Here is a 27,023-nt window from a genome sequence, read left to right on the forward strand (position 1 = left end):
AAAAACAAATTGATACGTCACATCGGGTATAAAAAGAAACTTCAGTCTTCAATGAATGTAATCTACTTGTTTTTGTAATCAATAAAGATAATTCAGCACCTTCAACAAATGTAATATTGAATACTATTGGAAAGAATCAATTTTGTCTTAAGTCAACAGCGAACGCAATTTAGTTGAACGGAATATACTTAATTGTGTTAACATCAAAGACTTTAACATCTTCAATAAAGCTAACAGGGCGGCACGGTGGATCAGGTGATAAAGTGTTGGTCTCACAGTTCTGAGGACTCGGGTTCAATCCCAGCCCTGGCTGTGTGTAGTCTGCATGTTCTCAAAAACATGCAACATTAATTGGACACTCTAAATTCCCCCGAGGTCGGATTGTGAGTGCGACTGGTTGTCTCCATGTGCCCTGCGATTGGCTGGCGACCAGTTCAGGGTGTACCCCGCCTCCTGCCCGTTGACAGCTGGGATAGGCTCCAGCGTTCCCTGCGACCCTAGTGAAGATAAGCGGCAAAGAAAATGGATGGATGGACAAAGCTAACGTCAAATACAGATCAGAGACAATTTAGTCGGACAAACCTAGCGTTGTTTTTTTTTTCGTACAGTCTTCAAGCAACCGAGCAACTGTTTTTGTAAACATCCAAAATAGTTTAGCATCTTCAATTAATGTGATGCTGAAAACAAATTTAATACATGAACAATTTCTTTGATAGTGTTGTCATACATGTTGTATGTCATGGCCTAAAAATCAAAGACAATTGAGTCTTCAACGAAGCCAACGTCTTGACACAGCGAGCACGCACGCATGCCATATTTTATACGACAAGCGTGCAATTGATGCCCTTGTTTCACAAATTCTGCATATACTTTTTCAAATATTGCATTAACTATTGAACGGGCTCGACTACATCGGATGGGGAACAAGCGAGCTTTGTTTTTCGCGTTTCTGGTGAAGAAACCTCCTGCCGCTTCACCCGGACGCTGTGCGAGAGCATTTTCTAAGCGCCGTGATTTTGGAAGGAAGCATGAATGACTCGCGAGCACTGTGCGTGCGTGTGCATGCGTGTGTGTGTTTGTGTGCGCGATCTCCAGCTGAGCAGCAGGATGCAGACAACCAGGAAGAGATAAGCGCGGGTGAATGGAGGGAGCGCTGCATGTGTGCGTCCGTCAGTGTGAGTGCGAGTGTGACTGAGCACATGGGGAAATCACAAAGACCTGGAAGTGTGTGTGTGTGTTGTGTGTGTGTGTGTGTGTGTGTTGTCTCGCAGTTCGGGCCTCGGAGGAGATAAGCAGACAGGCAAATATTGCCCTGGTGTTTTCCCAGTGAAAACAGGAGGCAGAATAGCGACACACTCAGACGACGGCACGGGGTCAGTGCCTAGAATTGCTTCGTCTTAACGCTAAGGCACTTTTGAAGTGTTTGCGCGCTCCCCCATTGGCCGTCCTTCCTATTCATCAGCCAATCGAATGAATGTCATGGACGCATGAGGTAATCACCAAAGTACTTCAACAGTGTTCCTGCTTTGCTTCCGTTGAGGGGAGCAACTGCTTGTATATAATACTTAATATATGGGTACAGAACTGTACGCTACAATCCTTGACACATGCAGTGAAGAAAAGAAGTATTTGAACACCCTGCAATATTGCAAGTTCTCCCACTTGGAAATCATGGAGGGGTCTGAAATTTTCATCGTAGGTGCATGTCCACTGTGAGAGATAATCTGAAAAGAAAAATCCAGAAATCACAATGTCTGATTTTTTTAACGATTTATTTGTGTGAAACAGCTGCAAATAAGAATTTGAACACCTGTCCTTCAGCTAGAGTTCTGACCCTCAAAGACCTGTTAGTCCGCCTTTAAAGGTCCACGTCCACTCCAAGTATTATCCTGATACAGATGCACCTGTGTGAGGTTGTTAGCTGCATAAAGACACCTGTCCACCCCATACAATCACTAAGACTCAAACTTGTAACATGGCCAAGACCAAAGAGTTGTCCAAAGACAACAGAGACAAAATTGTACAACTCCCCACGGTGAAATTGCCAAGCAGCTTGGTGAAAAAAGGTCCTCTGTTGGAGCAATTATTAGAAAATGGAAGAAGCTAAACATGTCGGTCACTCTCAATCGGAGTGGAGTCCCATGCAAGAAATCACCTCGTGGGGTCTCAATGATCCTCAGAAAGGTGAGGAATCAGCCCAGGATTACACGACAGGACTTGGTCAATGACCTGAAAAGAGCCGGCACCACTGTTTCCAAGGTGACTGTTGGTAATACACTAAGATGTCGAGGTTTGAAATCATGCATGGCACGGAAGGTTCCCCTGCTTCAACCAGCACATGTCAAGGCCCGTCTTAAGTTTGCCAGTGACCATTTGGATGATACAGAGGAGTCATGGGAGAAAGTTTTGTGGTCAGATGAGACCAAAATGGAACTTTTTGGTCATAATTCCACTAACCGTGTTTGGAGGAAGACGAATGATGAGTTCCATCTCAAGAACACCATCCCTACTGTGAACCGTGGGGGTGGTAGCATCATGCTTTGGGGGTGTTTTTCTGCACATGGGACAGGACGACTGCACTGTATTAAGGAGAGGATGTCCGCGGCAATGTATTGTGAGATTTTGGGGTACAACCTCTTTCCGTCGGTCTGAGCACTGAAGAAGGGTCATGGCTGGGTCTTTCAACATGACAATAAACCGAAGCACACAGTCAGGAAAACCAAGGAATGGCTCCGTAAGAAGCGTATCAAGGTTCTGGCGTGGCCTAGCCAGTCTCCAGACCTAAACCCAATAGAAAATCTTTGGAGGGAGCTGAAACTCCGTGTTTCTCGGCAGCATCCCAGAAACCCGTCTGATCTAGAGAAGATCTGTGTGTGTGTGGAGGAGTGGGCCAAAATCCCTGGTGAAAAACTACAGGAAACGTTTGACCTCTGCAATTGCAAACAAAGGCTACTGTACCAAATATTAACATTGGTTTTCTCATGTGTTCAAATACATATTTGCAGCTGTATCACACAAATAAATCGTTTAAAAAAATCGTACATTGTGATTTCTGGATTTTTCTTTTTAGATGATCTCTCTCACAGTGGACATGCACCTTGGATGGAAATTTCAGACCGCTTCATGATTTTTAAGCGGGAGAACTTGTAATATAGCAGGGTGTTCAAATACTTATTTTCTTCACTGCATCCATCCATTTTCTGAGCCGCTTATCCTCAACGGTCGCGGGAGTGCTGGAGCCTATCCCAGCTATCTATCTATACATATATTACATGTACAATTATATTGATTACATGCATGGTTACATACTCCAATTGTACCTTGTTTATGACTGTCGCTGAATGACATTGAAAAATGGTTGGAATGTGCAGTACTCCAAGGATACATTTCCCGCACGGCGAAAGGATATCATGGATCCTTTTGATGTTTGACAGCATCGTGCAGAAAATACCAAACATTCTTTACAATGAGAGCGAACAAGCACGCACACGCACACAAACACATCTTTATGGGTTTTTTTGCCTTTATGTACATGAATATAGAACACCAACACAACTCTGTTTTTTTGTTTTAGTCCGGTCCTCCCGACATGTGTAGACTCCCTGTCTCCTCCTACGACAACCAAAGAGTCACGAGTTTGAGCACACACACACACAGATGAGAGTAAAGCGTACACGGGCGAGAGGTTGTCAGGTTTATGTATTTGGTATGTGAGGAATGTGCGTGTCAGCTGGTGGACAATCATAATGTGTATCAGATTATTAGCAGAGCTGGGTGGTAACATATTACACTTAAGTAACTTTTGGGATGAATTGTACCTGTCAGTGTAGTTTTAATACAAAAATACTTTCCACTTTTACTCGAGTACAGTGGTGCCTTGAGAGTTTTATTTGTTCCGTCACCATGCAGGTACCTCAAGACATGCCCGTCTCAAATCATGTTTCCATTCATCCGTGGTGCCCCCCCCACCCCCCAAAAAAAATTATTTTGTAATCCATCCATCCATTTTCTTTGCCGCTTATCCTCACGAGGGTCGCAGGGAGTGTTGCGGCCTATCCCAGCTGTCAACAGGGCAGGAGGCGGGGTACACCCTGAACTGGTTGCCAGCCAATCGCAGGGCTAAAGTTTTGTAATGTGAATTTAATTTCCTTTCATTTTTACAAATAGCACTATGATATTGTACTTAATAAAAACCTGGAGTGATAAAATGTAAAAGAATGAAACGTCGTGATTTGATGCCTCAATTCAATTAAGTCTGCTCCTCCTTCCAGTGAGCCCTCCTGGACACCGGGTGGCAGTATATTACAGTAATACAGACCAAGAAGAGAAATTCTTTATTTTTCTATATTCACGTTGCTACTATTTTCAGCAACTTAAAAAGCTGCAATGATGTTATTTTTTTTCACTGAGGATAAAGAATATATGCATGTGAGTATTGTTACATTATTTTAATTATTTCGAAGATTACTTTTGACTTTTACTTGAATCATATCACAGTACTTTTACTTCAGTGCAATTCTTGGCTACTCCACCCACCACACACACACACACACACACACACACATTTGGATCACTGAACACACACAGACGTGTGCAATACTTTGGCCACGAAAACACAGCCTCCCACAGTGTGTTTGGCTTTTTCTTTTGTGTGTGTGTGTGTGTACGATATCACAAGAGAAAGGTGGAAACGATGGCCAAGAGGAAATATGGAATGATAACCATAGCAAAGGAAATGTCATTAATTGAAGGAGGAGCACGAGCCGATAACCGCAGAACAGGAAAGCGCACTCGAGCGCGACGCCCATCTATCCATCTCACCTTCACACGAGGGCGCTAAGTTAGCATCTCTGCTAACACTTTCGTCGCGAATTGTTTCCAAGCGAGCAGCCGCTTATTCCCGTTCCCCGAGGATGTACTTAGTCACATTTTGGCTACAGTTTGTGTTGTAAAGTCACCATTTGCTCATGGGCCCTCTGAGGTTAGCCTTTATTAGCCAGCTGTTATTGCGCCCGTCGCCGCCCCTAATAACTGCATTATATTCACGTTGGGATTATATCACCTCCATGAGGGACTTCATACAACATCATCATCGCTCACAAGTATGAGTCGTAGCGTGGATGATTTTTTTTTTTTTTTTTTTTGTTTTGAGTTGCTAGTAAAATTTGATTTTCATGGCGGCAGGGAATTTCGCAAATGGTGCACAATCTCTCCCCCCCCCCCAAGAAAGATGCTTTAAACTATTTATTGCCATTTCCAGTTGAAGTTAATGGAAAATTAAACGAGAGATTCACACGCTGCTTATTTACGCAAAACGCCATAAACGGGCTAACGGAACTAGCAGGTATGGTCCATACGTGTATCCCGTCTGTTTGTATTATGCTGCCCCACAGTGGCCAAGTCATACATAGACAGGAACGGTCCATTGAAATATTGCATGAAATCATGATGCACAAATTGTTAAAAGTTATTACATTCTACTTAATTATGACGTTCCTGTATGTTTTTGCTCAGTAAATGCAGTAGAGTGGTATTTTCGTATGAGAAAAAAAACGTGAAATCAAAACTTTTGTTCGTGTTTTTGGGTGCGCTCGATTGGATTAATAGCATTTTTTTTATTATTATTATTCATCAATGAGTGTAAATGGACTTGAGAGATGACTGTTTTGAGTTCTAAGCATGGTCACAGATTGAAATAAGGTCAAGGCACGACTGTATTAATAATCCATTAATCTATTTTAGACATTGCTTGTTTTTATACGCGTTGCTGGAAACCCAGATATCTTGACTGTGAGGCAAACATGGTAACCACTCTCACACCGTACTGCTTTTTTTTGACATATAGATTGAGCTACACTTTAACGTCCATCCATTTTCCGAACCGCTTCTCATCCCTACATATCTAAATAAACAAAGTTATTGAAGTAATAATTTAACAGCATAATTTGCTGTAATTTAAGTAAAATAATTCTCATTATGTATATTTATTATTATTATTATTACATTTATTATTATTATTATGGATGCATTAAGATATTCAGAATGAATCATTTAGAATGATTAAACACAAATTTCAGTTTTATTACAATAAAAATGTCCTTAAATAGACAAATATTTTCTGAACGAGTAATTCATAACCTCACACACACAAACACAACTAAAATCCTTTTACCCAGCATATGGAAATGCGCTCATATAATATACTGACACGTGTTTCTTATGCGTGTGAAAGCGTTTTCAGTGGTCTGTAATCCTGAATTATGTCCCGCGCGGGCACACACGCACACACATCTCGAGGTTTTCTAAATTCAGTGATATTCCGTCGCAGTCTTTCATTAAGTATGCGGATCCCCACATTTTGGTGGAGTCCACTTGACAGATGGTCCTCATCTCACGGCATTTAAAGGGGGAGTTTGCAGTCTTGCAACCATGAGCAGGATTTGAACCTAGCCTCACTTTACCAATCATTGTGTTTACCAGAGGATGATATTCCAAAATAGTTTCAGCAAAGCTCCTGAACCCCCAAGGTAACAGTGACTGGCTGTGAATGTGCCCATGAGTGCATGGGAAATGATTCACATCTTGCTTTCTGATTCTGAAAGGTTGTTCTTCCTCGGACGTGGTGGTTTCTTGAAGAAGAAAAAAAAAAAAAAAAAACTCCTGTTCAAGCGTACAATAAGGACATGTCATGTCAATATCCAAGCCGCTCATCCTCACGAGGGTTGCAGGAAAGCTGGAGCCTATCCCAGCTAGCTTTGGTCTAAAGGTGGACACCCTACACCTTGAACTGCTCGCCAGTCAGTCACAGGGCAGATATCGACACCATGACTGTGTGGGAATCGATCCCGCGCTGCTCGCACTAAAGGCAGGCCTGTGTACCACTACACCACGATTGACTCTACAATAAGGACTTTTGTACTTAAATAATGATAAATTGAAAGAGAGGTTTAATTTTAAAGCTTTAAACCAAAAACAGCTCGACAGGATGAAATACAATTGTACTGGATTAAACTATGTTTCAGTTACTGTGACAACATGTACAGTTTGAACATTACTAGTGTACTTAAATGCAGAGAAATAAACTAATAGACTGTACTTTAATAATAATAATGGGCTAAAACACAAATTAAATAGAATAGTACCCATGTAAATGGTTAAAACAAAAAGATCAAATTCAAAAGGTATTGTGCTTTTATAAAACAACTCAGGGCGCTACGGTTAGAGCGTGGCCCTCACAGATTTGGAGACCGGTTCAAATCCCGGCCCCGTCTGTGTGGACTTTGCATGTTCTACAGTGGGTTTTCTCCGGGCTCCCCAGTTTCCTCCCGCATCCCTGTAACATGCATTCTTTGGAGACTCTAAATTGCCCGTAGGTGTGATTGTGAGTGCGGCTGTTTGTCTCTGTGTGCCCTGTGATTGGCTGGCGACCAGTTCAGGGTGTACCAAGCCTTCCTGCCCGATGACAGCTGACCCTCGTGAGGATAAGCGGCTCAGAAAGCGCATGGTTTGAATTCTAATTCTTTTGCATACCACTAGAGGGAGCCCCACATATCTTGAGTAGTACTCATACCACACTTTGTGAATCACTGCCTTCGAGCAATAAAAGACCAAATGAAAGGAAAAATAATGTTCTAAAATGTGTGTGGCTGCACTTATGGACAATTCATGCACTTTCAAGATGGATTTAAATAATTTCCAACACATTGTAGAATCCCCTTGTAAAGCAGATTTAGCATCTTAAGGGGTTTATCAGTTGTCAACATTTCTGTTGTAATAAATACATATTTATGCCAATATATGTAGGTCCAAAAGCCTTGAATTACACTGTGTCATGCAAGGAAATTTGTGATGTTATAAAAAGTGTTTTGTAGCAATAAGAGACTCAAATAAGCAACATTTGATATATGTTAAAGTACTAAAGTACTCATCACATTATAAATGCAATTATTTGCATTTATAATGCATACAATTTCATTTATATCCAATAAAAAACGATATGGCGTCACTAAATCATGAAAAATGAATAAAAAAAACACTGCAAAAATATTCTTGCTTGCACTTGAATGCAATTTGTGCACAATTCCAGCATTAATATTTTTAAAACAAACGTGTTTTGTAGCAAGTCGTTCACAAAAGAGGAGGATGGGCGAAATATGACAGAATTCATCACATATTGTTGGATTTTTATTTTGAAAATATGACGTGTTTTAATATTGAAAAAATAGTTTGTTAACTTGCCTTATTACATATTATCATGTATCATATCGTAACTTGATGGGCAATTGGCATACAACCCCCATCCCTTCCCCCTCCCTCTCTCACACATGGATAAGCATAGTGACAAAGTGACCGAGTGCATGAATGCATCGTGACTGACCGGCTTTGCAGGGGTCCTTGTAGTCGATGGCGTCAGGCCTGTCGTCGTCGTCGTAGTAATCGTAGTCGCGGTCTCGGTCGCGGTCGTCGTAGTCCGGCGCACACAAGCCCACCTTGGCCCACACGCTCAAGCCGGCCAGCAGCAGCGTCAAGCAGCGCATCTTGGCGGCGACCGCCGGGGGGACTCGCTCCATCGGAAGCCCGCCGAATTAACAAGTGCGAGTGGACGGGAGCGGGTCCTCGAACGCCTCTGCCGCTCCGGGACCCCCGCCCGCCCCTCCTGCGCGGTCCCCGGTCCCCCGGCCGGCCGGCCGGTGTGTGGCGTTTACGACGCCGCTAAAGTGCTGCGCTCGCTGGCCGTGCTCGTCCGGGAGCCCCCCATCGCGCTCCACCGTCGTGCCGACGCCGAGGGGTCGTCACCCGAGACCGCCGCCGGGCTGGAAGTTCCGCGAGAACCACGAGAACAAGAAGAACAACAACAACAAGAAGAAGGTCCGTAAAGGCAACACAGCCAGGCTCCTGCTCCAAACATCCGCCCGGACGCACAAGCGCGCAACAACAAACCAACCAACCAACTAACTAAACCAACTAACCAACTAACTACCTAGTGTAGTACAACTACTTAAGTACACAAACACACGACTGTATACACTATACTGTATGTGAATGTTTAGTGTATCATGTAAAGCGCTCCTACTGCTAGCTACTGTCACCTCAGACGCGTACGCGGGTCTCTCTCTCTCTCTCTCTCTCTCTCTCTCTCTCTCTCTCTCTCTCTCTCTCTCTCTCTCTCTCTCTCTCTCTCTCTCTCTCATCAGAGTCGAAGACGATCAGTTATAGTAATCCCTCGCTCTATCGCGATTCACTTATCCCGGTTTCAGTGCATTGTGTGTGCGTGTGTGTGTGTGTTTTAATTGATCGGTTTAGGGCAGTTACTCACTTGCACATCTCTGGTACAGTTAGCACTACTAGCTATTTGACTAATATGCCAGCGGAGACGCCACTGCATATGAGGAGAGATTTGTCTCGAAATGATTTATGAAAATGTATCTATTTTTCAGATGAGCCCCGGAGCTCAGTGGTTAGAGCAGTGGTTTGGTAAACCAGGGGTTGTGGGTTCGTATCCCACTGGGGCCTCCACTCCCTGAGAAGGGTTGCGTCAGGAAGGGCATCCGGTGTAAAAATTGTGCCAAACATATATGTGCGTTAATCTGAGATGACACGCTGTGGCGACCCTGAAAGGGACAAGCTGAAAGAAACTTACTTACTTACTATCTATTTTTCAGACCCACAAAGATAACTGCGAATTAGACATTTTGTTGTCATGTCTGCATTTATCAAGACCGGTGTTGCCACAGTTACCTCAAAAAGCAAGTGAGTTACTTTACTGATTACTTTATTTCAATTGGTAATTACAAAAGTTACTTGGAATTTAACGGTTACTTCAAAAAATAACAGTTACAGTAAAGTTTAAAAAAAACGCTACTGTCAGCAGCTGTCAAGTGGCAGGAATATCATTGGTCCATAGATAGATAGATAGATAGATAGATAGACAATCATTTATCCATGATAGATAGATAGATAGATAGATAGATAGATAGATAGATAGATAGATAGATAGATAGATAGATAGATAGATAGATAGATAGATAGATAGATAGATAGATAGATAGATAGATAGATAGATAGACAATCAATTTATCCATGATAGATAGACAGACAGACAGACAGACAGACAGACAGATAGATAGATAGATAGATAGATAGATAGATAGATAGATAGATAGATAGATAGATAGATAGATAGATAGATAGATAGATAGATAGATAGATAGATAGATATAGATAGATAGATATAGATAGATAGATAGATAGATAGATAGATAGATAGATAGATAGATGATAGATAGATAGATAGATAGATAGACTTTTGCAACCCTGCATATTGCTCAACATCTGTTGTTTCCAAACGATTGTGGGCCGTGAAGGCAACTGCGTGTGCGTGCGTGGGTGTCGGAAATTGTGAGTGAGCGGCGGGTGGTTTGATGTCAGGCTTGGGGGGGAAACATACAGCGGGCCTCGCTGTCATTTTAAAAACGTGTTGGCAGCCGGCAGTACTCATCTGACCTTAGGACAAATTGGCTCATTTATTTTGCAGGGGGAGGAAAAAAAAACATACGGAGAAAATTCAACTCATACATTTGGTTAATTCTCCAAGTTGCTCGGTGATACAGTGAACATGACCTAACACACAAGCCACAGTTAATTTCAGGAACTGAATCCACCAATACTGTACCAGGGTTAGGTTAGTCTGTATAGGGAGTGCACACGCAATATGGACAGGAACAAATATAAGTAAAAAGCAATATTTAGCTTGAATTTCTACAACCTGGGGTCAAATTGTTTTATTGCAGCGTTTAAGCCATAGAACAATCAGTTTGGAGATCGAGCAGCTTGAAAATGTGATGCATTACCTTCCCTTGTTCAAAATTACCACCAAATAATGAAAAAAAGAAGCTTTAGCTAACAAGCAAATTTTTTTGCAGCACATGAGTGGCATTCAATTGAATTGGGGTGATTTATCAAAGTAAAGAGCAACGTTTCGTTTGAATTATTACAATCTATAGTTAAAAGAGGAGTAAATAACTTTTCTTGACCCTCAACAAAGAGTACTGGTGATTCCTTCATGTGGGCAAGGTAGCTTGTTACATCACTTAAACATTTCATTCAGAAGCAGGGGAAAATATGAATATGCATGTGCTTTTCATAATCTCAATCAGTTTGCCAGTGGATAACAGGGCATATTTTTCCCTCGAGCATATACAGTATGGAGTCGACGACCACCATTTTTTGTGCTGTGTAAAGTTTTTTTTACTGGTTAAATACAGACGTGTCTTGAGATAAGAGTTGAATTTGTTCCTTGAACATGCGGGTAACTCAAAACGGTCGTATTTCCAGTCATCTTTCCACATTACAATGAATAAATAGTTGATTCAAATCAATTATTCAATTCAGTTATTCTCTACCCCCAACAAAAATTAAGAAACTATATGTTTAATGTCTTTAAAGAAAAATATACCACTAATTTTATTCAATTTTTCTGCTCCCTGTGGTGTACAACTTGGCCACCTGGGGATGGTACACGACAGACATATAGATATACTGTACAGGAGGCTCTGCTCATCACTCAGTTTCTCTATACGGCAGAAATATTAGTCGTCGTTGGCAGAGAATAACAAATATGTGCCTGTGAGTGTCGTTCTATTGGCTATCTGCATGTGTTGCAGCACCATTTGTGTTCAGATACCCCTGACTTAAAGGGTAACAACACTGCCACGTAGATGCTAATTGCTACGGAGTTTCCTGTTCAATGTTATGTAGGCTTTGAATACACTTATTATTCTCTTTTTTTAATGTTGCGTTTGACGGTAAACTTTGTCTGAGAGCGACAATAAACAGATATGAAAAGATGCCTCTTTTTGCAGATTATTTAATACAAATAATTGTAGCTGCCAAACGGGCGCTTATTGTAAAGTGAGTTGAGTCACCCGGCGACACGCAGCGCTCGGATCTCAAGTTTTGCGCTCGCAAATCAAAGCAAAAAAAATAAATCCAATTTGTAATGTCTTGAAAAACTCTTTGGTCACTCACAAGGCATAGTAGAACGGTAATAACATGTAGGTGCACTGGCACCGATCTAAAAAAAAAAAAAAAAGGACCATGTGCAATATCGGACTGCCCGTCATTTGTGAAAATTAAAATTAAAGGTTGATTTCAACTAGCATTCATCCGAAAGAGACGCATTGGTCTTATTCATCATTTCTGCACTTTACATAAATGGGGGGGAAAAACTGAATTCACCCGTTCATTTCACACTTGGGGACAATTTCAAGGAAGTTGAAGACCTGGTGAAATCCCGGGCGAGCCACTGGCAGACCTACGGGCGCCCACATCAGAACCTCAAACCGCAGAAATGCAAACGCGGCGCCGGCCTACATTATGTGGCAACGTGCTTCATTATCGGCGCCGACGGCAACGTTGTCAACCAACGCTGCTAATCTGCCGCCACATGCTCTCTCTCACACACACACTCACTACTTACCTGCATGCTCCCATCATCCCATTCTTCTTCAATCCCTGAGTGAGGGGTAAAGGGGAGGGGGAAATGGGAACGGGGTGGGGGTGGGGGGCGGGCGTGCTGTGGTTCTGGTGGTACCTCCCACGGCCTCCGCGACTAAACGGGATTATCAGACGCCGTCCCTTTCCTGATAATCCCGGTCTGCCGCGGAGCCAGTCTGCAGGTAGCGCCAACGCTGACGTCACGCCAACAATCCAACTGGCAAGCTGTCCGGCCACAAACATGGCCGCCCCGCAAATCCCCTGCGTGCGTGCACGTGCGCACGCACACACAATACGTATACAAGGGAACCCCGAAAGGTTAACGAAACCCATTCCAGGACAATGTCCTAACTCCTCCAATCCTTGTCCGTAGGGATAAATAAGGAGAATAAATATTCAATTTAATTAAATTTAATAATAATAATTTTTAAATAAGAAATAAATTAATTCGTTAATATTTGATAAATAATGAGAATAGATTTATTAATCTGGTCCTGGATCAAACTGTGGACATCATTACATATATATATATAATTTGGTTGCTTCTATGAATGGATACGTTCGCTGTCACGTGATTATCTTGGCGTCAATTTCGTAAGACGTAAGATTGTCTGGCTTTTGAGGTACAGTACAGGCTCGGTTCTCGAACAAATGAAATTTTGAGATTTTTTTTTTTTTTTTTTGCTTCTGTTTTCGGATGAAATCGGCACTTGAACTCCACCAACCAAACCTGAAATTAACAATAACGCGCGCGACCCGACCATCTTACCCCCGACGGCCTTTGTTATTGTGTATAACGCAGCCTCTGTACGCACACGTGGGTAATATCGATTTGCTTTTCGAACAAATCGGTTCTCGAACCGCCTTCCGGAACGGATTGCGGTCGAGAACCGAGGTTGTACTTTACTTGGACGGGAAGGGACAGAATTGGCACAAAAACTTTATCTATGTACCAGGCCTAAATTAAATTTATGAAAAACAAAGCCTTCATATATACGCGTCCAGATCTGCAAAATGTGCTCTTTTTGTGGTTCCCACACTTCAAGCGACAGAGCCGAACCCGACTGAATCACCGTACAGTGTCCGTCATTCGTTAGCTATTTTGTGTTTCCTGAAGTTTCCCGATCGGCACGTACACCGAATGTGTCATTTTTATGCGATGGTCCAACACAAATGAGTTGGACTGCATCGCACGGAATGCGGCAGGCTTTAGACGGGATCCGAGCGATTGAGATTAATGCTCTCTGCAGGTATTTGTGTCCCTATTTAAAGCCCACATCGATCCGTGCGTCCCTGAAACTCTGCAAAAGTACCTCAGCAGCATTTAGCCACAGAAGTGCTGCGCTTTGCAGATATTGTAACGTTCGAAGGCCCCTCGAAAACTGCTTCGTAGACCGAGTAAATTCTCAGGACTTTCCCCGACTGAAAAACTCACCAAATTTTACAAGCGTGCACATCCTGTTTAAAATTTACATCATGGGTAAAAGCTCGTAAATTGGTAAGCATGTCTGGACCCTCAAAAGGGGGCCGTGACAAAACTCCTGTAGGGACTTTTAACACCTATAATGTCCACTTTTAACACAAGATGTCACCTTAGAGCACAGGTGTCAAACTCAAGACCCGGGGGCCAGATCTGGCCCGCCACATGATTTTATGTTGCCCGCGAAGCCAAATCTAGAGAGTCAATTCCCATGATTCTTGTAAAAAAATCTGTACCAAAATTTCAAATTGTCATACATCAATGATAAATGATAATGTTGAGATATTACAGGCATTTTTGTGTTACCAAATGTGAATAGTCGAAAAACACATTCCCCCTGATTTCTGATTACAACACCAGTTCACAAGTTGATGATGTAAGTATGATGTCATAACGTTGCTCTGAGGGAAACCGGAACAACAATGTGGCCTGTGGAAAAAATGAGTTTGACACCCCTGCCTTAGAGTCACAATGCGCAATATTATTTGTAATAAAGACACACGTTTGTCGAAAGACATCATCCACTAAGTAAACAACATGTTTGGGGTCAAACAACAGTGGTACTGCTCCATAGCGTAGCAGACACAGGAAGTCAGAGGTTCCATTTTCCGGGTTCGGTCACTGGACGTTCTGCATTCAGCACATCCGGTCCCCGAAGACCACACAAAATTTGGTAGGCGGTCTATCATGTGGGTGCCACGGTGGTTCAGCTGTAAAGTGTTGGCCTCACAGTTCTGGGGTTCAGGATTCGACCCCTGCCTGTGTCGAGTTTGCATGTTCTCCCCGTGCCTGCGCGGGTTTTCTCCGGGCACTCCGGTTTCCTCCCACATCCCAAAAGAACATTAATTGGACACTCGAAATTGCCCCTAGGTGTGACTGTGAGTACGTCTGTTTGTCTCGATGTGCCCTGCGATTGGCTGGCAACCGGTTCAGGGTCTACCCTGCCCCCTGCCCGTTGACAGCTGGGATAACCCTCGTGAGGATAAGCGGCTAAGAAAATGGATGGATGTCCATCATGTGTAGACCCCATCTAAAACTCAAGAAGAAGTCTGCGATGTTGTTTTATAGGGTCATTTTGGCTGGTGTCCCAAAAAGATCAACTTTTCCAAATAATTTTGTCTGATGGCTAATTGGTGACATTTTGCGACTTCTTGAAATGAAGCTTTCACAAGAGGAGGAAATACAAGGTTCGGAGAGGAAATCCTCCATTTACGTGACAACCGGCGCATTCTTTCGCTCCTCTCGTTTACTTCCTCTTTTTCGTCACAATTTGACCCCGTCGGGGCGAAGGGGAACGAAGGCCCGAAGGATGTGCGCTGGAATGACGAGGTAGCGCAGGTGTACACCGGGGGGGTATGGTAAAAGTATGTGGGAAGTGGGGAGCGGGGGTGGGGGTGGGGGTGGGGGTGGGGGGGGGGGGTTGACACATTTTCCAGCACGTACGCCACTGCAGCGCAAATAAATTTCCCCCTAACTAACATCGAAAGGGTCTTTTATGTGTTGGTGGTACGGGGTGGGGGTGGGGGGGTTGACAATGGACTCAAGATGAAAAGGCTTCTTTCACACTGAGATTCCACAAAATGAGTGACATTCTACAGTAAACCCTCGTCGATTAAAAAAAAAATCCAGCTGCCCAAATAATTTTTTTGTAATGTATTTAAACACCAAAAATGTGATCATTTTGACCTGACCAGATCTTTACTCTCTGCTCACCTTGCATACCACCACCCACACCCTCACTCTCATCCCAATATCAATTATTTAATTTTTATTAATTAATTTAATAATTAAGAAGACCAAATAAATAAACAAGCAAGCAAATACATAATTAAATAACTAAATAAATAAATACAATTATTAATTTATTCATTATTTAAAAGGTTAGGGAGGGATATTATGTACATGATCGTTGCACCGGGTTTTCTTTCGTTCACCATGTGCTCTAATGTAAATTTATGTATAATGCAAATATGTGGCGGCATGGTGGGGCAGCTGTAACGTGTTGGCCTCACAGTCCCGATTAGGACCCGTGTTCGATCCCGGCCTCGCCACTGTAGAGTGTTGCGTACGTTTTACTCACCTCACCGCAGCCAGGTAAGCGTCGCAAATAAGAATCTGTTCTCAGTCGCCTTACCTAGATAAAGATGAAACAAATAAAAATGAATACATTCTGTCTAATGAAAGCTCACAAATGTAATGCTCACATACAATGTGAAATGCCATAGACGGGTTAACGGAAATGATTGTCGATGTTATGGTAATTATAACCGTTTGAAGAGCTGCTACTTCAAAACAGAAGGAGGAGTAACACATACCAGCAGAGTTTTCGCAGGCATACTTAGTAGGGGACTTTCTCTGACTCTTCTTCTTCATGCTCTTAATTTTGCTGCATGTCTTCCAATAGAGCTCAGCGCCGCCCGGCATGTCGGGGGCACAATGTGGTACTACACTGAAGGCCAACAGATCTAAATTTGGACTTGCCTGTATAGTAGGCGGAAAAAAACAAAAATGAAAAATAAGAACAGATTACAAATACAAATAAGTTCCCGTGTTACTGTGTGAGGCTGAAAAGCAACTTCCTCAGGAATTTGGCGGATGCTCCTCAAAAAGTGCTGATTCGTCCAAAAGGTTTGACGCGCAGCTTTGTGTGCTAGCGCTCCAGTGACTTCTGCAGAGCAGAAGGAAAACACTCCCACAGTATAACTTTGTATTTGAATAACAATCCCCCCACCACCACCACCAGCCATGCTCCCTCCGATCCATTCGCATTGATGCCAATATGCTAATCGGCGATGCTAATTGGCCAGCTCAGGCTAATTGACAATGCGGCTTATCGATGTGCAACGTTAGCGGTCTGCGGCCAAAACTGCTGAATTGGCTTTTCCAATTTGAATTTCAAATACGAGACATAAAAATACAATTGGTGTGTACTTTTTGTGTGTACATATAATGTGTGGAAAGGTCATTTTGGGCATATTGTTTGTTTTTAAACAACATTGCCTTTCCTCGTGTGTAATTAGTAGCATAGACAGCGAGAAGTAACAATGTCAACAATAAAAATACTTTAAAAACAGATTTTTGTTAATGAATATTTTCAGTATCTATGTCACTATATCTATGTCAAATAAATGTCAAAATTACAACAGCGAAAAAAAAATATCTAAATAACACAAATGAATGGATATACATTGAAATAGAGCTACACAATAAAAAGCAAATTAGAATTCAATATATATCTTTTTATATCATATATATGTACTAAACAGTATGTCTGTGCATATATATATATATATATATACACATATATGTGTGTGTGTGTATACAAAATTTTACAATGTTACAAAATATCCATCTTTACTACAGTATATTTTTAAAAATGATAATGTTTCACAATCAAAACAAAATATAGTGTAATAAATACAAACGGTGACATTTCTAAGGGTCTCAATATGGGGTACGCTCTATTGATGCACATTTTTTTTATTATTATAAATACTTTATTGAATTGCGCGTTCACAATGTCTTGAACATTGGCCTTATCCAACCGTTATGTATTTAGCTTTTTAAGTACAATATACTTGCATTACATGTTTTCAACCATCATTTCAGCTTCAAAAATTAATCAAATTATTGACATTACACACATTTCGATGGAATCACCATTTATCCTATCATATATCATCCATAAGTTTAACTTACTACTCATTTTTGGACGAGCAATACGCATTTCAGTGTGGGATAGTGTACATTGTTTTTCTTTTCAGGTTTTTGTACTGCACGTGCGTCACATCCAGGAAGAGACACACTGTGTACTTTGTACAGTAGCTCCATCCGTTCTGATGAGTTGCGGGAGGCGGTAACAATACCAAATATGTCCACAAGGCAGAGTCTTGCATCCTTTTAACACAACGTGAAGGGCGGCAGTCTGTTCAGCATGATGTTGGGAATCAAATCCGAGGCTGTGCGATCGCAGGCCACATTACTAACCGCTTACCCAAATGAGCAAAACAATGTAATGAATTGTATATCTTTCACAACCAGTAACAGCACGTACACAGACACGAGAACAATACTCATAAGTCCACTTTTGTCCGCCATAAAAGCCCTGACTGGTGGAGGGCTGCAGTGATGGTTTTCTTTCTAGAGCTTTCTCACATCTCCCGATTGGACTCCGGAGCTCAGCCTATGTGTTCTTCGGGTTCTTCTTCACTTCTCTCACCCAAGCTGTTTTGACTCGATGGCTTAGTTTGAGAGGACGGCCGGCTCTCGGAAGACTTCTGCTCATCCCAAATGTCTTCCGTTGAAGGGTTATTATAGAAGCCACTGTGCTCTTAGGAACCTTGAGTGGCTCACACAATTCTGTCTCTGTGGTCTTCAGGCAGTTCCTCTGAACTCATGATTCTCCTTTGCTCGGACATGCACTGTAAGGCGTGTGGCTTTCCGGATCAAGTCCGATCGGTCTAATCAAACACAGCCACGCTCCGATGAAGGTCTAGAACCACCCCGACGGTGATGAGAGGAAATGGACAGACAGCACCCAAGTGAAATAAATGAGTGTCGCAGCAAGGGGTGTGAACACTTATGGCTGCGTGATATTTCAGTTTTTCCATCCCATTTTATGAGCGGCTTATCCTCACAAAGGCCGCGGCAGTGCTAGAGCCTATCCCACACACTGCAACCCACTTTTAGAGTCGCTGTTTTTGAACTGTAAGCCATTTTATTCGCCACGTAGGTTCACATTTTTTATCCAAGTCGGCGTTTATTTTCCGCCTCAAGCTAATCAAGCTAGCAGGAGCAGATAAACGAGATTGAAAAAAAATAATAATAATCTGCCGCTTATTATTCTATGAGACTTTAACAGCTAAACTTAACCACGAACCCCCTAAATGTGGATTTTTTCACGTGACCCGTGATGTGTGTATGCCAGGTAACCTAATAGTCAGTTTGGGATTGAAGTGCTGTCGGTCGCGTCTTCAATAAATGCACTTAGAAACACAATTTCGTCCACCGTATGTACGTATAAGCTACGAGGTCAGCGAGAGAAAATGGCCGCCGTCCGAGGGAGCACAACGGCTGACGTCACGTGAAAACAACCCATGGCCCGTTTGTGAGAACAAAGACAGTTGGGGAATTTGTTCCGAAGTACCGTGAAGTCTGCATGTGGAAACGCTGTGAACTACACTGTGAACTGGCTTGTTCCAGCGTTCCGGGCAAAATTGTTGCCAAATATCTCTGACTAAAATGCTACACGAGATGTTTGAATATATTCTCAGACACCATTTCCTCTTTTTTCTTTGTTTGTTTATCTACACTAAAGCATGGTTTCTCACACTTTTTAGACCAAGTACCACCTAAAAAAATATTTAGCTCTCCACATACAACTGTGACTCACATTTTATTGTCTTGCATGTTTAAAATGCTGTAAACTTAATTTGCATTCAGTGATTCATTCACGTACCACTAGTGGTACTTGTAAGTACAGTTTTGAGTATCACTTGTTTAAACGCCAATTAGGAGTTCAAACTTGCTGCTTTTGAACGCACCATGTCCTGACTATGTTGCTGGCAGCTAGTCAGCAGTAGTCTTCCATGATCAAGAGTGGTCACGGTTTATTCGATGACAACACAAAAACAATTTGGATCGTCATATTTATCGGAACTTAGTTCAAAGCCATCTGGGGAATTCGTTAGGATGCCGCGTTCAAGTGTACGCGTGGAAACCCTGTAAACTACGCTGGGACGCGGCGACTTCCAGTCCAAATGATTGCCAAACACCCATGAGTCAACGTCAGGGTCGGGACTGGAGTACTTCTATAAACACACCCAAAAGTATACTTTTGTCTCACTCTAAATTGAGAGTTGAAATTTATGTTTCCAGCAGTACCCGAACGCACCACTGTCATCAGCCAGCAAGCTAGTTAGCTAGCTAGCTAGCATACTTATCTCGAAATTAATTCTGATTTGGGGTCGTATATTCATTCAAAGACAAGGGGGAAAAAAACTATATTTGTCCTAATATGTTGCTCGGAGAGGGTGAGTCTGCGAGGGCACACAGTGCTCTCTTTGACGAATCTCCAAAAAGTCCGCGGGGAAGTTCCCCAGGAAATCCCCGGTCTTGGTTATATTCTCGTGGAGCCACATCGCCCTAGCAACAGTGCGCCTTCCTCGGCTACATTCGTGAGGGGAAAGGCGGCTCGGCGACTTGTCAAATGGTGGATTACGAGAATTGACTAAAATCACGAAACCACGAGCAAAAATGGAGCCAGGCGACGCGGACAAGAAGCGGAGCTACAGCACGTTAAATACGCTGTACCACGAGAGCCGGCAGGAAACGGAGCTCCTGGCCAAACAGCTGGCGATGAAGGACAACATCATAGCCGAGCTCAAGGCGAGTCACCCAGGCCACGAGAGGCTGTGCGTGGCGGTGGGCGACAACCAGTCGGTGGTGGTCGGGCCGTCCAAGTCACTGCTGGAGAGTTTGTGCAAGGAAATCTGCCAGCTCAAGTGCAAGAACAACGAGACGGACTTGAAAGTTGCCAGACAAGAAGAGGTACATATTTCGCGAAATTTATTTCATTTATTCACTTTTTATTTAGCAAAGCATCGCAAGAGACAATTGGCTCAAGACAGATTTTCTCAAACTATAGTTTGATTTGAATTAATTTCATCGTTGGAAAATAACATTTCTGGTCTTGCGGCAATTTTTTTTTTTTTTTTGTGCGGGTGGCATAGTTTGCATATCTTGATCAAGCGAGAGTTTACTTTTTTCAAATTAAAAAAGTCATAATTGAAGAAAAGAAAAAGATTTTAGTTTTTTTCATAAATAAAGCTGTACTTTTTAAGACCAAAAGTAAAGTCAGAATTCATTATAAACATCTGTTTTAAAAATAAAATCATATTTTTTTTTAGAAAATATCACAATTTGACAAGAATAAAGCATGAAATAAAATCTGTCAGACGAATATATATTTTAGGGAGGAAGCGGTGGATGGCATATTTCTTTTTAGACCAACAAATGTATTGTTTGGGAGGGGAATTTTTTTTTTCTTATCAATGGAAAATTTGATCTGACAACAATAAAGTCATCTTTTTTTCTTTTTTTTTTGCTTTTTACCAAGAATCGTAATTCAACTGTCACTTAAAATGGTTTAGAATAAGTTACCAATTTAAAAGTTTGACATTTTTTTTTTAAAGAAATGTTCTCGTGTGACAAGAATAAAATAATATTTTTTTAACTGATTGTCATCTGACTATTGTCACATTGGATAGAGGAAAAAAACGTTTTTTTTCCCCAGGGGAAAAATTTAAAAACCCAACAAGTCAAACAATTTTAAAGAAAAAAGATCAGAAAAGTAACGAAACTGTTGAAAGTGGTCAGACGAGCAGATATACACATTTCTCGTTTATTTATCGAAATCGTTATCATAGCTAATAATGGCAGTTGACCGAAGCAGGGTTTCTCAAACTGTGGTTTGGGGCCAAAAAAAAGGTTGCTGGAAAATAATTTGGGATTCAAGATTTTCAAAACTGAATTTTAATTCCTTGTTGGCGCACATCCGCCTCAGAGTTCTGAGGGTCGAGGTTGTGTGGCGTTTACATGTTCTCCCCCGTGCCTGCGTGGGTTTCCTCCGAGCACTCCGGTTTCCTCCCACGTCCCAAAAACGTGCATGGTAGCTTAACTGAAGACTCTAAATTGCCCCTAGGTGTGACTGTGAGTGCAAATGAAATTTTCTATGTGCCCTGCGAATGGCTGGCAACCAGTTCAGGGTGTACCCCGCCACGTGCCCGAATATAACTGGGATAGGCTCGAGCACTCCCTGTGACGCTCGTGAGGATAAGCAGCAAAGAAAATTGATGGATGGATTTTATTGCAATTTTTCCACAATGTTACCCAAAGGCCGCAAAATCCATCTTGTAGTTTTTGTTTGTCACCGCTAACAAGCTCGTTTTGTCCGCGGTTCTTACCAGGAGATCCAGAAGCTGAGCGAGCAGCTGCGTCAGAAGGACGCGCAGCTGGAGAGCGCCAAGCGCGCCTCCAAAAGCGACGGGAAATCGGACGGGGATCCGGACAAGGAGCTGGAGCTCCGGCGGCTGCGCTCGGCCGAGGCCACCAGGGCGGTACTGTGCACGTCGCTGGCCGAAGAGGTCGGGCAGCTGCGGGGGCAGCTGGCCGCCACCGTCCGGGTGTGCTGCCAGCTGATGTCCAAGCTCGAGAGGAGCAAGGCGGGCGAGGCCCAAGCGGGCGAGCAGGCCGCCAAGCAGGTGGGTTTCCCCCTTTAATTGCCAACAACAGCTTTAACTAACAATTAGCGGTAAGACTTGCCGAGGTACGCACAATAAGGCAATACTTAAAATATAAAAACAATTAGTGGTGGGACATAAGATGATACGTTAATATCTCTAAATTGTGAGACTTGCAGAGGCACGTACGACAGGTTCGCAATAACAGAGAAAATCCCAAGTATGGATGTTAACACCATTTCCCTTCCTTTTTTTCCCTCCATGCAGTTGCCCGAGTCAGCCGACAGACGTACGAACGCCCAAATCCAACAACTTGAGGAGGAGAATCGGCAGCTGAAGCAGCGTGTCGCCTACGTAAGAACGAACTTTAAAACAAAACAGAAACTAAAAAAGGAAAAAAGAAAAAACTCCGTTTAACCGAGCAACGCGTGGTCGCTCGCAGGTCCAAAGTCTGAACTCACAGTGGCAGAAGTACGACGCCAGCAGGGAGGACTACATCCGAGGACTGTGCCAGCGGCTCAAGAGCGCGGCGGGAGCGCCGCGGGTTCCTTCGCTGGGCTCGGCCAGCGCCGCCTTGCTCGGGCAGGAGATCTCGCGGCTCAACGGCTTGCTGCAAGACAAACTGAGCGAGTGCGCCAGACTCCGAGGAGAAGCCCAGGAAGCCGCCACCAAAGACCGGGAACGCATTCAGATGCTGGAACAGCAGGTCGGGACTGGCTTCGACGTGGATTCATGTTTACATTTAAAAAAAAAAAAAAAAAATTAAAAGAAAAAAACGGCGGTGGAGTTTTTGTGTGCACCTCCAAGGTGGCTGACAAAATGCACGTTTCTATTTTTAGCAACTGCGAAATTATTTTAACAATAACACTGACAGTTTTCGTTAGGATTGATTTGTTTTTCTTACTTTTTTATGAAGGACTTGAACTCCTTTTAATTTAAATTTTGTAAGATTTTTTAAAAACATTTTGATTGGATGTATTCGCCGTAAGCTCAGAAAAAGAGCACAATAGCGCTTCACGACAAGCGGTCACGTGTTATTGGTAGGCTCGAGAAATAAGAACTGTAACTATGAAGTAAAAGCTGTTAACAGAAGCACATATTAGTAATCACAAAATTCAAAACCAGGGAAATTGCAGCAGCAGTGGAATAAAAAGATAAATATTAAAAACTTAAAATTAGAATTGAAATCAATGAAAAGGTATGACCCAACTGAAGTTTTGGTATTCAACAATTTGAACTGTTTTAATGGATTTCAACTTTCTTACATGGTAAACTTTTATCTTCATTCCGCCCCAATGTTTTGATTTTTCACATTTATATACTTTTTCTATTTAAGGATCGAAATTTTTTTAACTCATTTATGTTTTGTTTTTTTTTTTTTTAAAAACAACTTTGTGTTCTTTTAGGCCTTTTGTCAACTATGAATATATTTCCCGTCATTTTTTACTTTTGTCTGTTTTTTTTCTTCTTCTTAAAAGCATTTGACATAGCGGCGGCCCATCGTTAAAAAAAATAAAATAAAATTCTGTTCATTTTTTGCCTTTCACGGACTACCAAATCATTTTGAGAGCGGGCTCAGTTTGTTTAAATGTTTGAACTAAATGTTTTCTAAGGAGTTTTGGTTTGTTTGTTTAGGTTCTTATCTACACGGAGGATTTTAAGTCTGAGCGGGGCGACCGGGAGCGAGCGCAGGGACGCATTCAAGACCTCAAGGAGCAGATTCGGCACTTGAAGCAGCAGCTCCATAAACAGGTGAATGACAAGCTAAGCGCTGAAAAACTGGACTTTTCCTCTAGGTTTGTTTTTCCGAGTAGATTTTCAGGTTTTTGTGTATTTTGTTATATTTTGGGTTAAAACTGAGCTTTTGGAAAGTCATTTGGAACCCAACTAACAATTTGTTGGGTGCCAGACATTTTATGGGCAAGTTGAAATGATTAATTTTTTAAAAAATATTTCATAAACCTTTATTCTGAAAACTGTTTAGTTGCTTTTTCCTTAATGTAAAGTCGCATAATTTTTATTTTAGTCATGGAAAGTGGACTTCTCGAAAAAAAAAAATTATATATATATATATTTTTTTTTTTTTTAAACGTAAAATGCAAATTATAAACTTTTTTAAATTCCCCAAAACACTTTTTTTGAATTTTTTTTTTTTTTTTGGATAATTCAGAGGTTTGCTTTGAGTTTTTTTTGTTATTTATTTATTTATTTTGCATTTTCTTGATGTAAAATGCGAGTTTTTATCTCAGTCATGGGAATATATTTAGGAATTCTTTTTTTATTGATTACTTTCGGCTTAATTTTTCTCCGCAAAGGGCAAGTGGCCACCATTTTGGGTGATCAGGAAAACCAGTTTTCATAAACTATTTTGGAATTGATTGTCAAATATTTTTGGGGCGTCAGAAAGTGCAGTTTTCTGAAACATTTTTATCAATTTCTAGTTTTTATGTTATTTTCTTATCCATTAAGCACACATCATGGCTTTTGTTTTTGGCTATGCAAACCAGACCACTGACAAAATAGTTATCAAATAGTCTCAAGTATGTAAAATAATGCGGAAGTTACACTTTTTGGGTCAAGCAAATGTTTCAAGAAAGAAAAAAGATTCCAAAAATGGTCACGGAATGTTTTGAATGTATAGCGGAACCAAAACAACCGTTTTCATAAAAAATAATGTTATGTCTTCGTCACATGTTAGCAACATGCTAATGGCTACCAAATGTCTTTGGCAGGGAGCCGGCAGAGAAACCAGGGAGGTCCCCTTGTGTCACGTCCACATCGGCCACCGAATGTCATCCTCGTCTTCGCGGCGCCCCCACCGCGACGTCGGCGACCACCTCGCGGCCAGGACCAACGCGCAGCGTCGGTCGACCCTCTCCGGGGCCGCGCCCCAGGCTGCGCCCCTAACGGAGGCCCCGTCGGATCTGCAGTGCCCGCGCTGCTTGGCCATCTTCAGCGAGGACGACGCCGCTCGGTACCTCAACCACTGCGAGGAATGCGCCACCTTGTGAGCGCCACCTTGTGCCCACGACCGGGACACTTTGCACACTACATGAAATACCTCAATCTGAACAAAATGACTTTTACCTTGAACCTTATCAGCGAGACTCATTTAAGACTTTAGCTCAGGGAATGTGTTAAAGTCTTTGGCCACCACGCAGTTTGGCAAAGGCGAAGAGGCAAATTATGGATTTTTGAGGGTGGGGGCCTGGAGCTTATTCTGGGCAAGGTACACCCTGAACCGGTTGCTAGCTAATTGCGGAGCTCATATAAACAAAAAACCTCAGGGCAATTTAGAGTCTTCGATTAATTCCGCGGAAACCCACACTGGCGGGGCCGGAATTTGAGCCCAATTCCTCAGATCAGTGAGGCAGATGTCCCGGCCAATGATTTCCAGTTGTTTAAAAAAAACAAAAAAAAATCATTCAAGTCTCAGGTCGTAGGTCAGGTTTTAGGCCACCATTGGCAAACGTTTCAATTACGGCCGAAGTTATTTATAACATCACAAAATTAGGGTGCAAGTTTGTTTTGATCGACCTTTGCGTGATTTACGTGTCAACATTTTTTTTCCCCCTCAAAACCGAAAAGATAATCCCCAAGAGTAGTTTTTTTTTTTCTTTTTACAATTTTCCTTTGTTTTTTTTTTTTAGACATTTATATAAAATATTATGAATCTTGCGATCAGTTTTTTTTCATTCATTTTAATGTAAAGTCCAAGGGCAGATGACTGTTTAAAGCAATATACAAAAAAAAAACTTGAAAAAAAATCAAATTAGCAAGGAGCTAAAATATTCTTTTGTTATGCATGTTTGGGTGATAATTTTTCCAATATTTTATTCCAGCCCTAAAACTAAGTTGAAGAAAATGTTCATTTTGCAAACCTTTTTCTTTTTTACATTTTAGCGTTTTTTTTTTTCAGTCACAAACTAGACAATATTTTTTCTTTATATAAAACACAAGCTGAAGACTTTCATGTAATAAACTTGCAGGGTTGCACCCCAAAACATTTTTTACCTAAACCAATTTGATTTTGAAGATTGTTTTTAAAAAAAATGTGCAATTTGAATATTGGCTAACAATAATTGCCCCAATAGCTTTGCTAAAACGATGTAATGGTGGCCCGAGACTTTAACGGCATACTTTGATGCAAACTGTATAAGCTTCCTCCAGTTTGTTGAATCACAAAATCTCATTTGGTGCTAGAAATATATTCATAATTTATTATATTATAAATTATGCAGAACAAATGATGACGTTAGATTATTTTAATATAAGATAAATATTACAGAGATGTTTATTTAACTCAATGTATGCCAAGAAACTGGTTTTGGAGTATATGCTGTGTATTTGTGTGTGTGTCCCTGATTTGATCCTCTATTTTTATAATAAAATATTTTCATAAATGATCATGTGTCTAACATTTTCATTTTACTACGGATTACATATTTTCCTCAAGTGCAAAATGACCACCATGAAAATGTTGCAACAATGAAAAAAGGTTTTTCTTAGCCTCGAATATTCTTTCAGAGCATTTTCAATTTTGGAATCGGAATTCGAAGCGCTCAAACCCGAGTCACGAGACATTGCGATTTCCTAGGAATTGTAGAATTATGGAAGTAAATTAGTGCCACCAGGATTTGAATTTGAAATGTAAAGTGAGTAGTTGCTTACAATTCGCTGTCAGAAATTCACTATCTGTGCCACCGAGCTGGGTTTACTTCAGGTCAGAACCAAACAGCCAGCCAATCCAATTACGCTTTCTTAGTATGTGACGTCACGTGACTAGGAAAGCGTAACTGCGATTGGCT

The 27,023-nt window shown here is 41.8% G+C and overlaps 2 protein-coding genes across 2 annotated transcripts in view; one reads left to right on the forward strand and one right to left on the reverse strand.

Moving 5' to 3' along the window:
* The window catches only part of LOC133506272 (dorsal-ventral patterning tolloid-like protein 1), a 43,421-nt gene extending 33,592 nt beyond the window's left edge, over positions 1 to 9,829 (reverse strand). Inside the window, exon 1 of the mRNA XM_061830250.1 lies at positions 8,378 to 9,829. Within this exon, the coding sequence (XP_061686234.1) occupies positions 8,378 to 8,570 (193 nt within the window). The 5' untranslated portion in view covers positions 8,571 to 9,829. The remainder of the gene's footprint in view (positions 1 to 8,377) is intronic.
* A 7,621-nt stretch (positions 9,830 to 17,450) lies between these two features.
* On the forward strand, positions 17,451 to 26,621 carry tnip2 (TNFAIP3 interacting protein 2). The gene is made up of 6 exons (XM_061830253.1): positions 17,451 to 20,524; positions 21,943 to 22,236; positions 22,483 to 22,569; positions 22,658 to 22,921; positions 23,851 to 23,967; positions 24,948 to 26,621. The coding sequence occupies exons 1-6, from the start codon at positions 20,231 to 20,233 to the stop codon at positions 25,224 to 25,226; spliced, it is 1,335 nt and encodes a 444-aa protein (XP_061686237.1). The 5' UTR covers positions 17,451 to 20,230; the 3' UTR covers positions 25,227 to 26,621.
* Positions 26,622 to 27,023: the final 402 nt, after the last annotated feature.

This window comes from Syngnathoides biaculeatus, chromosome 9, assembly GCF_019802595.1.
Source record: "Syngnathoides biaculeatus isolate LvHL_M chromosome 9, ASM1980259v1, whole genome shotgun sequence".
NCBI lineage: Eukaryota > Metazoa > Chordata > Actinopteri > Syngnathiformes > Syngnathidae > Syngnathoides > Syngnathoides biaculeatus.

Coding starts and splice junctions, on each gene's coding strand:
- tnip2 (XM_061830253.1), top strand. CDS start 20,231: ATGGAGCCAGGCGACGCGGACAAGAAGCGGAGCTACAGCACGTTAAAT. Junction 22,237..22,482: donor GCGAGCAGGCCGCCAAGCAG/GTGGGTTTCCCC, acceptor CCCTCCATGCAG/TTGCCCGAGTCAGCCGACAG. Junction 22,922..23,850: donor TTCAGATGCTGGAACAGCAG/GTCGGGACTGGC, acceptor TTGTTTGTTTAG/GTTCTTATCTACACGGAGGA.